This window comes from Charadrius vociferus, unplaced genomic scaffold (assembly GCF_000708025.1).
Source record: "Charadrius vociferus isolate BGI_N301 unplaced genomic scaffold, ASM70802v2 scaffold743, whole genome shotgun sequence".
In the NCBI taxonomy this organism is placed as follows: Eukaryota; Metazoa; Chordata; class Aves; order Charadriiformes; family Charadriidae; genus Charadrius; species Charadrius vociferus.
The window spans coordinates 1451192-1464540 of record NW_009647747.1 but is presented as its reverse complement, the minus strand read 5'-3'; the positions used below and the strand labels follow the sequence as shown (position 1 = coordinate 1464540).

General features: G+C 43.0%; 1 protein-coding gene across 1 annotated transcript in view; it reads left to right on the top strand.

Moving 5' to 3' along the window:
• Positions 1-3438: 3438 nt before the first annotated feature.
• Positions 3439-13349, top strand: part of CPLX4 (complexin 4) — a 14394-nt gene continuing 4483 nt past the window's right edge. The window contains exons 1-2 of the mRNA XM_009882042.1: positions 3439-3605; positions 6181-6268. Of these exons, the coding sequence (XP_009880344.1) occupies positions 3439-3605; positions 6181-6268 (255 nt within the window). The remainder of the gene's footprint in view (positions 3606-6180; positions 6269-13349) is intronic.

Genomic DNA, 13349 nt, shown 5'->3' with positions numbered 1-13349 from the left:
CGAACCCCCGGGTGCTCTGCTCCTGTTTGTTGGAATACAACGTGCCTACCCAGAACAAGTCAGGCTGCATCTCCTTGGGTATTTTGTGGTGTTTGTTTTGTTTTTACTGTTCTGTCAAGTAAGCTGTGTGTGTCTGTGGTAACCTCCCGCAGGAAGAGCAAGAATTCCCTCATTGCCCATCATTTTCCCCCAGCCAGGAGCAATTTCTCTAAGAGGTGAAGAAAGCCCTAAAATATTTATTTCTCTCCTTCTGTGCAAGTGATGTAATGTTCCGACTCACATAAAAGGGGACCACCTCTTCTAGATGGATGGGGAGGGAGGGGGGCAGTCTTGGGCCTCTCGGAGAACACTGAGATGCTTTGCAGTTAGGTGGCTGGAGTTGTTGCTGTGACTGTGTTTTGGGTACGTAGTCTCTAGAAAAGGATGGAGTTTGGATGCTTGCCTGCCTGTAGCGTTTTTGTGCTGGTGTCTCTGCGAGCCTTTTAGATTTTTGCTCTGTGTGATGTGCCTTTTTTGAGACTGAGTTCTACCCGGGGGCTGGAGGTGCCCACCTTCTTCAGGTTTGGAGCACAGGCTTTTTTCGTATCGCCCAGCTCCATCAGACAAAGCAGGAACTGAGCCTTTAATTTTGATTTCACGTGAACTAGAGGGAAAGGATGTTGATTTCAAGCAAAGTGAGTGGCAACAGGAGTACTTAAATTAGCAGCTGTCTGCATGTTTTCATTAAGCCTGTGATCCCTGTAATCAACAAACAGTGGTAAGTGTTTTTTAACTTCAATATAGGCGGTAGTTAACGCGCCTGTCAGGAATGGGAATTACTCTGGAGGTACTGGTCCCTGTTGACACCCAAGGTAGGTGCTTAAAACTTGATGCTTTAGGTACCCTGTAAGCAATTGGTTCCTCATCAGTCTGTTCATTATTTGTATACACAGATTGGTGACAAATGCCTAAACCGCAACAAAGCGAGCAGTTCACTCGCTGGCTGTGTTGTGTCTACTGAAGTTTCCTCACAAGTCTCTCTGGTGTTTCCCAGCAGTTTCCAGTGCCAATATGGCCAATAGCTTTTACAGCACTCTTAGTCGTGTTCGATTTTGAATCTGACATTAGAAAGCCTTTTGCTGTTAGGAAGGTTCGTGAGACCTCTCTCGAGACCTGGAGTTCAAGATGTCTCGGGTTCTCGGCAATCCCTTCCTGAGCCAGTTTTCAGCTTTCTTCCCTTCTCGGTCCATTCGGTGAAAGCATCTCCTGTAGGCAGAGGGTGGTGGTAGCAGTGCTTCTGTAGGGATCAAAGCCTACAGCCAAGGCTTATACCCAAAGTTAGGGATGCTTCTCTTCAGTGAAGACCAATAGCATGGGGTTTAACAGATAAACTTCAAACACGCTTTGAGAAGACTATGAGACCTGGTACTGGAGAGAACAGCGCTGCATGTTGCATTTGGGAAGTGCGCGGCGCAGACGCACTGGCGCTCCCTGTTCCTGTCAGGAGAATTTTCGGTAAAGATGAGGCAACCGCTGCAGGTGGGCTGGAGGGGCGTTTGGTGCTGAGGAGCGATGGTGTGGGACAGCATGCTAAGGTTTAATCGGGTGGCTGTCAAAGCACAGCGAAAACGTGAACAATCAGAAGTTGCATTTATCTGATCTTAAACTTCTCCTGTAGCGAACCAGGGAGGCCTTTGTGTGTGACAGCGTCCGGCTGGCTTTGCCGGGCCCCTTGTGGAGTAACCCCCGGGGCAGGAGCCGGGATACCTTGTCTATAAACCTAGTGCTGGAGTTTTAGCTTTTAAACTTTGCCAGATAACAAATTCTCTTTAATTTTATGCATTCAACTTCAGACTAATGCATGCTCAAGTTTAGCATTCTCTGCTTAAATGTTAGACAGCTAATCCAAATTTATGATCCCCGTTCTGTTAGCCGTTTGGGCAAGTACAGTAGAGTTTTGGTAGTCGAGGTCAGAGTTGGTCAGATGTAAACAGTTGATTCTTCCCCCAAATTCTTGCAACTTATGCATAGATCTGAAAGCACACAGTGATTGTAAAAATCCATGTTGATTTAAGAAAAATGCTTTCTGGGTATTTGTAGTGTATCAGTGTAGTTTTGTTGTGATTTGGAATTTATGCTTCTGTGTGATACTCTGTTTTGAAAAGAAATTTAAAATTTCTTGTTTAATCACTAATAATCCAGGATTACAGAACCTCCTGCTTTTTTTTTTTTTTTTTTTAAAATAGTAACAGGTCTGCTTTAATTAGAAAGGCTCTAATACAGATTAAGGCATTAGGCAAACTGGAATCCTCCCATCTCTCAGTGAAATTATGAGAGTGTTGGGAGAACCATTTAGATAATCAAAATTACAGCATGTTTCATTAAGGCACGCACCGTCAGTCATAGCAGGATAAATGCTCAAGCCCCCCAGTCATGAACTTTTGAGACCTAGCAGATTATTTTCTTTCCCAAAATAGTCTATGATCTAGGTAGCAGATCCTGCAAATCTTCACCTGAATAGAGCTGGTGGGGCTAATGACGGGAGTAAAAGTGTGAAAGAGGGGGCCCTACACAGGCAATCCACGAACAGAAGGTATCAAAGCTGTGTTATAGCATATAGAATCAGATTCGTTTGTCCGTTACTGACAGGTGAGAATACAAACAGTAGGTATTCTGTGCAGCACCAGTCAAAGTGGTGATCTGCCTGGACACAGCCTGGGGAAGAGCTGAAATAAACATTAAGGAATGAAGAGTTGGAAAATGCCATTTGCTTTTTTTGTGATTACTTTCTTGGGGAAAATAAAAAAAAAAAAAAAGTAATGCCCCATTCATCTGTGAGACAAACCAGCCATGTGAAAAGTGGATGAAGGAAAATAATTCAATATACTTTTTGTCCAGTGTGATAAAATAGAACAGATAAAAAAGATTGGGTGTTTTGCTTAATGAAGAATTCCAGTTTTCAAATATCATTTGATTGTGTAAATCCAAAGGAATTTTCTGCTCAGTAGCCCAAATTTTATAACTTTACTATGGCCGTTTAGTCAACCAGGTTTTTAATTCAGATCTGTTGTGGTCTGGGGAATGTTTTCATCTCTGTAAAAGTGAGAGTTTCAAGACTGAAGAAGTCAAAATGCTATTGCACACTATTATTGATTTTTGTGTGTGTGTAAAATTAGCTTAAGGTATTAATATAAAAAGTAGGTAGCTGCATCTAATGATTTTTTTTTTTTTTTGAGTAATCTGAACCATCTGCCTCTAGATATTAAGGAGTTCACTCTTTAATCCAGATTATGGCTGACAAACTGGTTTTGGCATTCACGTTTCACTAGCATTGTGCCCTTGAGGAGCTGATGTGGCTGTAGAAACTCTCTTGCTTACAATTGTTGGTTTTGAGAACGGTTTTGGTTTGGTTTGGCTTTCTCATAGTTGTTTTCTCATAGCTTCTTTTTTCTTGAGAAGATGGCCTTTCTAATGAAAAGTATGTTGAGCAACCAGGTAAAGAATTTGGGACTTGGAGGTGGAGGGGAAGAAAGCAAAGAAGAAAGCACTCCTTCTGATCCAGCAGCAGCTGCAGGAATGACCAGAGAGGAGTATGAGGAATATCAAAAGCAAATGGTTGAGGAGAAGTGAGTACCTGTTCCCTTGTTATCGGTATGGGGTTGATTCTTGGTAACTTTGTGCAGATAAAAATAACCCAAGAAAAAGCCAAACATTCATCTCTCTTCCCTTTTTTTTTTTTTTTAAAGCAGACGAGTCTTTGCTAAAGAGACTTTCCAAAATAAACGTTCACCAACTGCAAATGATAAAATGTTATGTCGTGTCCCCCCCGCAACTCTCCCCTACACTTTCCTGATATCTCCACACCTGGATATGCTGGATTCATTCCTAGTTGATGTTACTTTATCTATCAATTTTTTCTGTAGGTACAAAGCTGTTTGTAGTGCAGGAGTTAATTCTAAAATGTGCATGATTTGTTCTCCAAGAACTCCATGTGGAGTACACTTTCAATACATGATCTTTTATTTGTCCACATTTATTATGGCAGACATGAAAAAGTAATGAGTGCTATGTTAAATGGATTATATTTATCTAGAGAAAAGTTTTAAGATTTTTTGTAGTTGCATTTTTAGTTATTTTTTTCTAAAATCTAAATAAAGCAGAACTTCTAAACTGATTAAACCTCAACTTTATTTTGTCTGTAACTATAATCTTCACCACTTGCTGTGTTTAAGTATCAAAACAGAAGTAAAATAAACAATGTGTAGGAGTTCAAATCATGCATAATTATAAATAAACCAGTTGACTTTTAAATCTCAAATGCATCTGTTCCTCTAATGGTCAATTACATAATGGTTGTGTAAATCCTTCATGTAAGATGATTATGGGTGAAAGGTTAATGACTGACGGAATTTGAGGTATCCAGGTCTGTATTTAGCAGCAGCCATTTCTATCATAAAACCTTGAGTAGGTATCATTTGGTTTGGAATAAAATACAGAACGTTTCGCTGTGCATTTTGTTAAGGGATGTTTAAAAGAGAAGTAACCACCTGCTGGCAGGAGGATGCTTTATGGAGGCTGAGAAGCAAAACGGGATTGCTGGGATAGGGAAAATACTCAGAAAAAGAATTATTTCTATAATGTTTTCAAGTGTGGCACGTCTGTTATGTGCTGAAGTGTATTGAGGAATCAGTGCAGGAGTACTTCTGAAAGGAGAGTTTGGTACTACGATAGGAACATCTGAAGTACTTTCAATGAGAAAACATCAGCCCAGGACAGTGCACACTGGTGTGGTTATGTGAATGTGTGTCAGAAATCTTTCTCACAGTCAGAGCATCCGTTTCAGGGCTCTGGATTTTACCCCGTTTTCAGCTGTACAGGGGTGGAGATGGAAGCACAAGTGCCGTGCTGGAGTCATGCGCAGGCAGAGTTTGGCCTTTGATGCATGACCGTCCTGGCTCTGGGTTCCTCTCAAGTTTTGTGTTTGGAATTTTGGGGTGGGTTTCTTTGTGATTAATCCCACAGAAACGCACAGGTTGCTGTTTCTGAAGAAAATGTGTCATAGGCAGGACCACACAGGTGGCTTGTGCTGGCGGTCTCCAGCACGGTCATGCAGAATTTGCTTCCAGCATCATGAGTGTTCAAGCACGAAGGGACCACCAGGGACCACCCGGTTGTGCTGCACATCACAGGTTCTTGGCTGTCATGCAGCTACTCTTACACCCGGGTCCTCTTCCTACAAAGCTTCATGTTCCAGGGAATAATTAGATCCTCCAGAACAAAAAGGTGTAAGATTAGGCCAGACGCAAGGGCCCAGGCGATGGCGGGAGACTGAGCGAGTGAGTTTTGCCAGCTCTTCCCGTGACACCAGGACAAGTGAAAAGCTCACATGTACCGGAGGAGAAAATCCCCTCCTGCCCCTCGCCTCACAGGGCACCTGAAGGGGTGTGCAGGAGCGCTGCGCACACTGCCCCGTGGGAACACATCCCAGTACTGGCCATGGCTGCTAATGGCTCCTCGGAGGAGGAGTGGGCAATAGAAGAGGGAGGGTGAGGAAGAGAGGGAAAAATATGCCGGAAGGGCTCCAAAAAAAAAAAAAACCTCTTTCCAATCTTCCCATCAATGACTGGATGAAAGAACTTTAAAATGACTTCAAGTTAACATGAGCCTTTTTTTTTTTTTTTTTAAAGAGAAAGTCTTTCTTTAAGTGTTCACTACTGTGAGAGGTGGGACTCCGGGATAGGTGAACTTTTGTTCTGACCCAGAAAGACCATTCTGCCATTGTGTGTGTGTGGTGGTGTGCTGTGAGAGTGCCATGTTTGTAGAGCAGGAGCATTGGCAGGCAGCCGCGGCTCTGTCAGTGCCCCAGTGGAATAAGCAAGGAATAAGCGTAACTTTTCCGTTCCACTTACTGGAATTGTTCATTGTTACAGTGAGCAATAACAGCTCGTTCAGGTACAAACTCCAGACAAATAGTATTGGCTTGTCCTTCATTCTCCACAGGGCTCAAGGGAACAGTTTGAGAACAAGCTTGGGGTACAGGGGTTCTGGCCCCTTCGCATCCCTTCTGAGACAGGGCTCCTGTAGCTTTTTGCAGCCAAGCAACTGGTTCAGTGTTTAAAAAAAAAAAAAAAAAAAAAGAGAGAGAAAGAGGAAATAAGTATTTTATTAGTATCTTGAAGAAGCATTTTTTCTGATTTCCAGGATGGAAAGAGATGCAGCATTTGCACAGAAAAAAGCAGAGCGAGCCTGTCTGAGGGTTCATCTGAGAGAAAAGTACAGACTCCCTAAGGTAAGCCTGTAGTTCGTGATCTCATCTACTTCAGTGGCCAACTTTGAAACAAAATGACTGCCAATGCAGAGTTCTGAAAATGGCAAATTGCCTTCATTAGTGGGATCCCGATGGCAGCTCAGTACAGGAATGGAGGCGGCCGGAGCCATGGTTTTCCCTAGTGGCTGCTTCTTTTAGACCCTTTTTCCCCTGCTCAGTAGATGAATCTCATGGAAAGGTTCTCGTAATCCCCCTCTGTGCTGTCAGATCTGAAACAGGTGACCAGGCAAGCTGAGTGTCTGAGCTGATCCTGTCTCACAGTTAGAATATGTTCTTAACTTACCAAAGCGCAACAGTTTAAAAAAAAAAAAAAGCAAGCTACAAGCAAATAAGCAACATCCCTGAAAACTCCTCTACAGGTAGTATATCTGACTTCTGCTGAACTTCTGCAGGCTCGTTTTTGCTAACTTCTCCCAAGAGGTGCAAGCAAACTGCCCATTTTTTTTTGTCAGTGCTTCTGACACTGTTTGTCAAATATCCCCAGGAAAGCCAAAATATAAACAGACAGCTTCAAGCAACAGAGAAACTTGAGGTTTGTTAAAAGCAGGCAGCAGCTGCAGTAGCTTCTGGATCATGACAGAAAGCATAGTTAGTATTTAGGTTGATAGTGTTTTCCTGACATAAAAACACATGGATACAAACAAGGATAGGTCTCTGCTGTATTTAAAGTGTTTTCCTGGTTTAGAGGGAGGACTTGCTCCTCGGTTTATTTTCTAGTCGTCTTCCATGTTTTCAGGGATTTAACTGCAGAATTCTTCTTTATCAAAGGTTTCTCATAGTACAGGCTTTAGTACTAAGCCTATACTAAACATCCACAGATCTTGCCTATTAAATAAATTAAAATGTAGAAGAAAAAAAAGTTTTGAAACTTGAATATCCTGGAGATGATTTCCTATCACAAGGTGGTGATGCTTCTGTCATGAAGAAAGCTGGTGTCTCTTCTAGGACTGAGGGCTGGAATCGAAGTGAGCTAAGGGAGTGAGAGCCAGAGAAGGATTCTACAGAACAATCAGGGAAGATCAGCCCATAGCAGAAAATATTAAGTGAATTCTTGACGTTAATTTTAACTGCAGGATCACTCTGAAGGTTTCCCTATGGTAGTCTCTTTACAGGGGTGAATCAGGAATGTTCTCAGCTCAGTGTTGTCAGAGGCGGCTGTTAAACGGTGTGCAGTACACCAGGGGCAGCAGGTCTTTACCCAAGAATTCTAAACTATTTCAAATTATGAATTGCCAAACTTACTGAGGCATGTAGTCTGTCATTCAGCCTCAGAAGATGAGAAATGTGAAGACATTTTAAAAAAAAAAAAAAAAGGCTCCAAAAGATGTGCAGGGAGCAACAAATCAGTAACTGACTACTGCAAGGGAAATGAAGGAAAACTACTAAAGAATGAAGGAAAACTACTAAAGATATCTAGCAATATATGGGCAAAAATTATATAGTGGGATGAAGAGAAATAAGATTTTTGTACCAGAGAGCTCAGCCTTTCAAATCTATTAGCATGCTCTGAAGGGAGGAATAATCATAAGGGTGTAAATAATTACTTCTAGCTTAAAAAAATACCCCAAAACCACAAAACCAAAAACATTGGTTTTGGTTGCATCTGTTCCTGAACTTGAGTCTATGTAGACAGTGGAAAAAAAGCTTATTTCCAGAAAGTCTTCGGAGACTCAGGTTTGCGTAGGCTTCTTATTCCTAGGTTGTTAAAAGGTTACGTGAGTTCTCCCAGGAATAACTAATCTTAAAACGATGATGGTTTATGTGCTGTTAAACTGCTCTTAGCCTGGTCGTTCCTTCATTGCTTTTAAAGATTTCTAAAGAGATTTATTTTTCCAGCTTTGTTAAGATGTCCTTCGCATGCAGTTATGTCAAATATGACTTCAGTGACTTGCTGAAAATTTACCATTTGAGCAAATGCCTCCTGGAAATAATGGCTGTTACCTGGGGTTCTCTGGTTGCTTTTCACTTTGCCGGCGGTGTTGTGACCGTCTGATCTGTGCTCTCTCTGTCTTTTTCGTTCCGTCTCCTGCAGTCAGCAGAGCTCAGGGCTTGCCGGTTCATTAGTCACATGAGAATATGGAATTCTTTGTGTTTTGGTGGCCTTTTTTTCTATCGCCCAGCTTCCAAATAGGATGAACTGAGATATGTTTCACTGAAGGGCTGTGTCCCTGCTCTGTGGCACAGAACTGCAAAGGTGTTCAGCTGCTGGGCTCCAAGGGATCTCCAGGGAACCCAGAGCCTGTATCGCCCGGTGAGTGTGAGCCCCGGTAGACAGTAGTCCGATTATTTTGTCAGTGTAATTAAAATATCCTAGTAGTATATGGCTCACGTTTCCCAGGCCCCTCTGTCCCAGGATGATGGCCCCGCTCAAGGCTGAGGTCTATCCGTGCCACTTTTTAGGCTGTATTAATTAAGCAGCAGTAACGAAATCAACTATCAACAGGAGTTCAGCGCATTCAAAACATGCCGGGCTAATGCATGGAAAGTGCCCCGGGGTTTGCTCGCGATACGGGCGGGCAGGCATCCTGACCCCACCGCCGCCTGCCGCCTTCCCCCCAGCTCGAGGAACGTCGAGGGAAGCGTCTCCCCAGGAGCTGTCAAACCCTGCGATGTTAGTGCCCGGAAGGGATTGTCTGAGTCTGAAATACCGATCGCGTCTTCCAGCACCGACGGAGGAACGCCTTATCCTGAAGGGAGGAGGGAAAAGGCAAGGTTGCACGGAGAGGCCCTGCCACCTGAGGGCTGCCGTTTTCCTCCTTGAGGCCATGGCCTGCGCTGGCTGACAACTACCTCAAAATGTTTTTTATCTGAATTCACCTGACTACTGGTTTTAGTTGGATGAAATAAGTTGTGCTATAAAAAAGCCAGCCCAAAGTTACTGGTGGAGTAGTTGAAGATGAGGAAAAGAGCTTTGCGAACATTTATTTTTATTGTACTATTCTGCAGGCTTTAAAATAAGCTAAATTTTCTCTTGGATTGTTTGGGGGAAGTTATTCATAACATTTTTAATTAAAAGTTTATAACATGTCTATTAAAAAAAACCTAAAACAACAAAAAAACCCAACCCACCGCTTTGTTAAAAATGTTATTTTCTGGAAACAAAGATTTCCAAGAGTGACAAAGGGAAAAAAAAAAAACAACAAAACAAACAAACAAACAAAAAAAAACCAAAAAACCCAAACCACAAACACAATAACAAAACCCCCTAACTATTACTTTAAAATAGTTGAAGCTTTTTGATGCTGTCAAATTTTGATGTGGTAAAATATCACTCTGATGTTTTTCCTACAGAAACAGGTTTTTGTATGTAAAATTTCTGTCAAACCTAACTGGCAATATTAGACCTTAGATTTGTTCTTGTCTTTTTGAACTGAGTGGGAAGGATTTAACCTGGCCAAAGGTATTAAAGATACCAAAGATATTTCGCATCCTTTCTTATCCTTGATCTGGAGGGAATTTGAGAGAAAGAGTGCAGATGTTGGTCAAGATTTCCTGGTGATTGGCTTCTGTGGCTTTGTGTTTGCTGTCCAAACTTATCTCATTAAAGTCTGTCTGGTTTTTAGTGGAACTCAGGTAAATGGCATTCAGTTCAAAAGTATTTCCTTCATATTAAGATGATCTACCCTGTTTTCTTGTACCTAATTTGCATTTTAGATGAACCAAAATATATTCTGCTGGTTGGGGTGGGGTTTTGAGCCTGGGACCAGGAGGCCAGTGGAACTCTTGAACTGAAGCAGAAATCCTAGACTGTTTGTCAAAGGCAGGGGCGTGCTCTCTGGTGCTGGAGTGCCGTCACTCCAGCATCGTTAAACTACTCGGCAGTCCCTAACATGGTTTTGGTCTGAGCCAAATAACCCGTTAGATTCCGTTACCTGTCGTGACTTGGGAGCAAAGGCAAATATGACTGAGGAATTTTAAAACCTATCTTAGAGCCTGCAAGCAATAGAATTGAATGTTTATGCATTTTCTGTGGCAAGCACAACTAAATACTAAAACATTTGCAACCATCTCTGCTGAACTGTTTAAAGAATTTCCCATCGAAACATCAGAAATGCCAGAGGGGAAGGACCCAGCAGTCAAGCAATTAAAAATTAACACAGTCACCGAGGCTCGGAAAGGGATTATATAATGTAAACACAGATTGTAAATCTTGTATTTTTATTCTACTGTGTTAGTTTGATGCTGTTTCTAACCCTGAGCCATCAAAGGCCCTCTAGTGCCATGTTCATAAAATTGCACCACTCTTAAAACAGTCATTTGCTTGAACCCTAAAGGCAAATTGCAATTTGGATGAAAAGTGAATCAAAGATTCAGATTATACCGTCTGTATTTAACCCTTCGAGCAGGCCTCATTCATAATAAAAAACCCAAAACCTTACTAACTGACTTTACAAGAAAGAGAAGTTCTGTCTTAAAAAGGTATGGCAGAATGTTTTGAGACAGGCACTGGGGGCAGGGGGGGACACGACAGGACACACGCAAGAGACAAAGTGCTGTGGAGAAGCCTCAATTAAGCTGCCTCTGCTTGTCCTCCCAATGTGCCAGCATGGGACAGAGAACACCGAAGTGAATACAGTTCCATATAGCAACTTATTTCAGATCAACAAACTCTCTGTAAGGACATTTGACTTTTAAAATTATCTGAAGGCACAGTTTGTCATCTTTAGAAATGGAGGCGTGTTGCTATACCTACAGCTTCTCATTCAAATGATCCTTTTAAATGGAAGTATTATCAGCCTGTGAGCCTTTCGCAGATGGTTATCAAGGTCACACACGTACTTGTACTTTGGTCTCTCTTTCTCTCCCTAGAGGTCCTGCCGTTATGGCTGCGGGTCCCTCTATAGCAATGCGGTGTGCATCTGCGCTGTGTAGTCTAATGTTCCCAGGTGTTTCCAAACCTGCCTTTCTCCTGCAAACTGCGCAGAGCATCGGCAACGCCTCCGGCTCGTCGGAGATGACTCAAAGGTGCGGCACTCCTTTGGCTCAGCAGTGCAGTCCCGGTGACACCGGTGCAGCGTGCGCAGTGCGCCAGCCCGTGCCATCGCAGGGACTGCTGTAAGCACAGGACATGCTCCCCGTGTGCAAGGTTGTGCTTGCTCCTGCAGTAGGTGTGCTGGGGAGCTGTTGGCGCTCCCTCACAGCCATAGCCGGCTTGCAGAAAGACGAGGGAAACGTACCACCTCTTCAGGTTCCCTCCAGACAGAATGTCCCCCGGAAGAGATAGGGGTATGCGTGGAGGAACACGGACACATGACCGGGGTCATATATAGGGGTAGAAGGAGCAAGGGTGGGTTTTCCACTACGCTCATCTGCGTTCATCAGTTGCAATATACCATTTGTTCTGGGCCGTGGGTGCTCACACAGTGACAAGAAAGAGGAAAACAGATCCTGAGGGTGAGTTTAATTACAGAAGGATTAATTATGCAAAAAAAATGAACTACAAGATTTTGAGTGGTTGATTGGATTGTGGACCTAAATCTCTAAACACCAGCATTTTAATTAGCAGCTGAGTAGTAATATATCATTAGGCTTTGTTTTCCTTTTGGAGGCATGTGCTGAGCCGGCTACTGAAGAGCATTTCCCCACGGCCCCACCACACGCAGCGAGGCTGCAGATTTAAATCCCAAACAGAGCTAGTTTCTCAGGCTTCGGGATGCTTACGTGCCCGGCTCTCAACTAAAAGTCAGTGGAGCTGGGTGTCCCTCTGATTTTGAGAGTCTCCCATTTGTAGCGCTTCTGTCAGCTCTGAGAGAGCGTTCAGGTCTCCGCGGTCACCCTTGGACGACTGCCGGCACGGATGCTGCCGCCTCATGGCCCCCGAGAGCACGCAGTGGGTGATCTGCCCCACCTCCAGCAGGATCTTGACTTTGGTGTGCACTACATGCTCTTTGGGGCCACATTTCAGTGATAACAGAAGGCTTCCCTCCGAGGTAGGACAGAAGCTCTAAGCCAGCAAAGAAGATATTAAGCATATACTGAGCTTTGCTGACTTGTGGCGATTGCAAGTAAGTTTTGCAGGATACGCTTTTCTGCATTTGTGTCTACTTATGTAGCATTTCTTGGTCTTGAAAGTCTGCTCTCTTTTCATCAGTCCTTATGAAAATGTATGTTGTATCAGGAAGAAAATGAAATTATTACGTATGCTCTGTATGTCTCTGAAAAAAAATCAACTCTTTGATACAACATTATGGCTGCAAAATGCTCACAGACCTGTGATAATGCATTAATTATTTTGAAAATTGGAAGTCATTTCAGGTAGCCTGGTAGGAGATAGAAACCCTGAATATTACCAGTATCAATCACTGGCACACACTGTAAATGAAAGCACAAAATTCACAACTAAGCAGGGCCCCCTTTTCAGTGCAAAATCTAAAGCTCCATGCTATCTGGGCCAGATTTATAAGAGAAAGCAGTCCCTTAATGAACCTAATCCTATTAACAGAATTGTCAACTTAGGTTTGTCATCTGAAAGATGTTTTTAGCCATGAGACATTTGATCTATGAACAGCTTTTTCATCTTCAGAGTATTCAATGCATTACTTCCATACAATTTTTTTTTTAAATTACATAAATACATAGATAAATATTTAAATAAAAAAACCTCACACCAAACTCTTTTATTTACTACTACCTTTTTCCTGAGCTGGGATCTAGCAATCAATTAACTTCTGCAAGGTTGGAACACAGAGGCTTGAGGTGATGGTGCCTGTGATGTAGGAGAGGAGGATCTGACCACCGGCCTGTTCATCCTGTCCAAAGACCTCCTCTGCAGCGCAGCAACCTCTCCCCATGGGCCCCACCACCCCTTTCACATCTCTGATCTGCACATATATCCACCATGTCACCTGAAAGGCCACTATTCTCTGTCAGAGTAGTGTCACATCAGTGCAATTCTTCTAAGTGTCGGGCACTGTGTTGTGATATATGTGAATTTCTGGCAGCTCAGCAAGGGACTGTGTCATCTGCTGCAAGCAGGTGGATCCCTTCCCCTCATCAAAGCGCTGCTGTGAGCACCGCTCTGCGAGATTCTCAGTTACTGAAC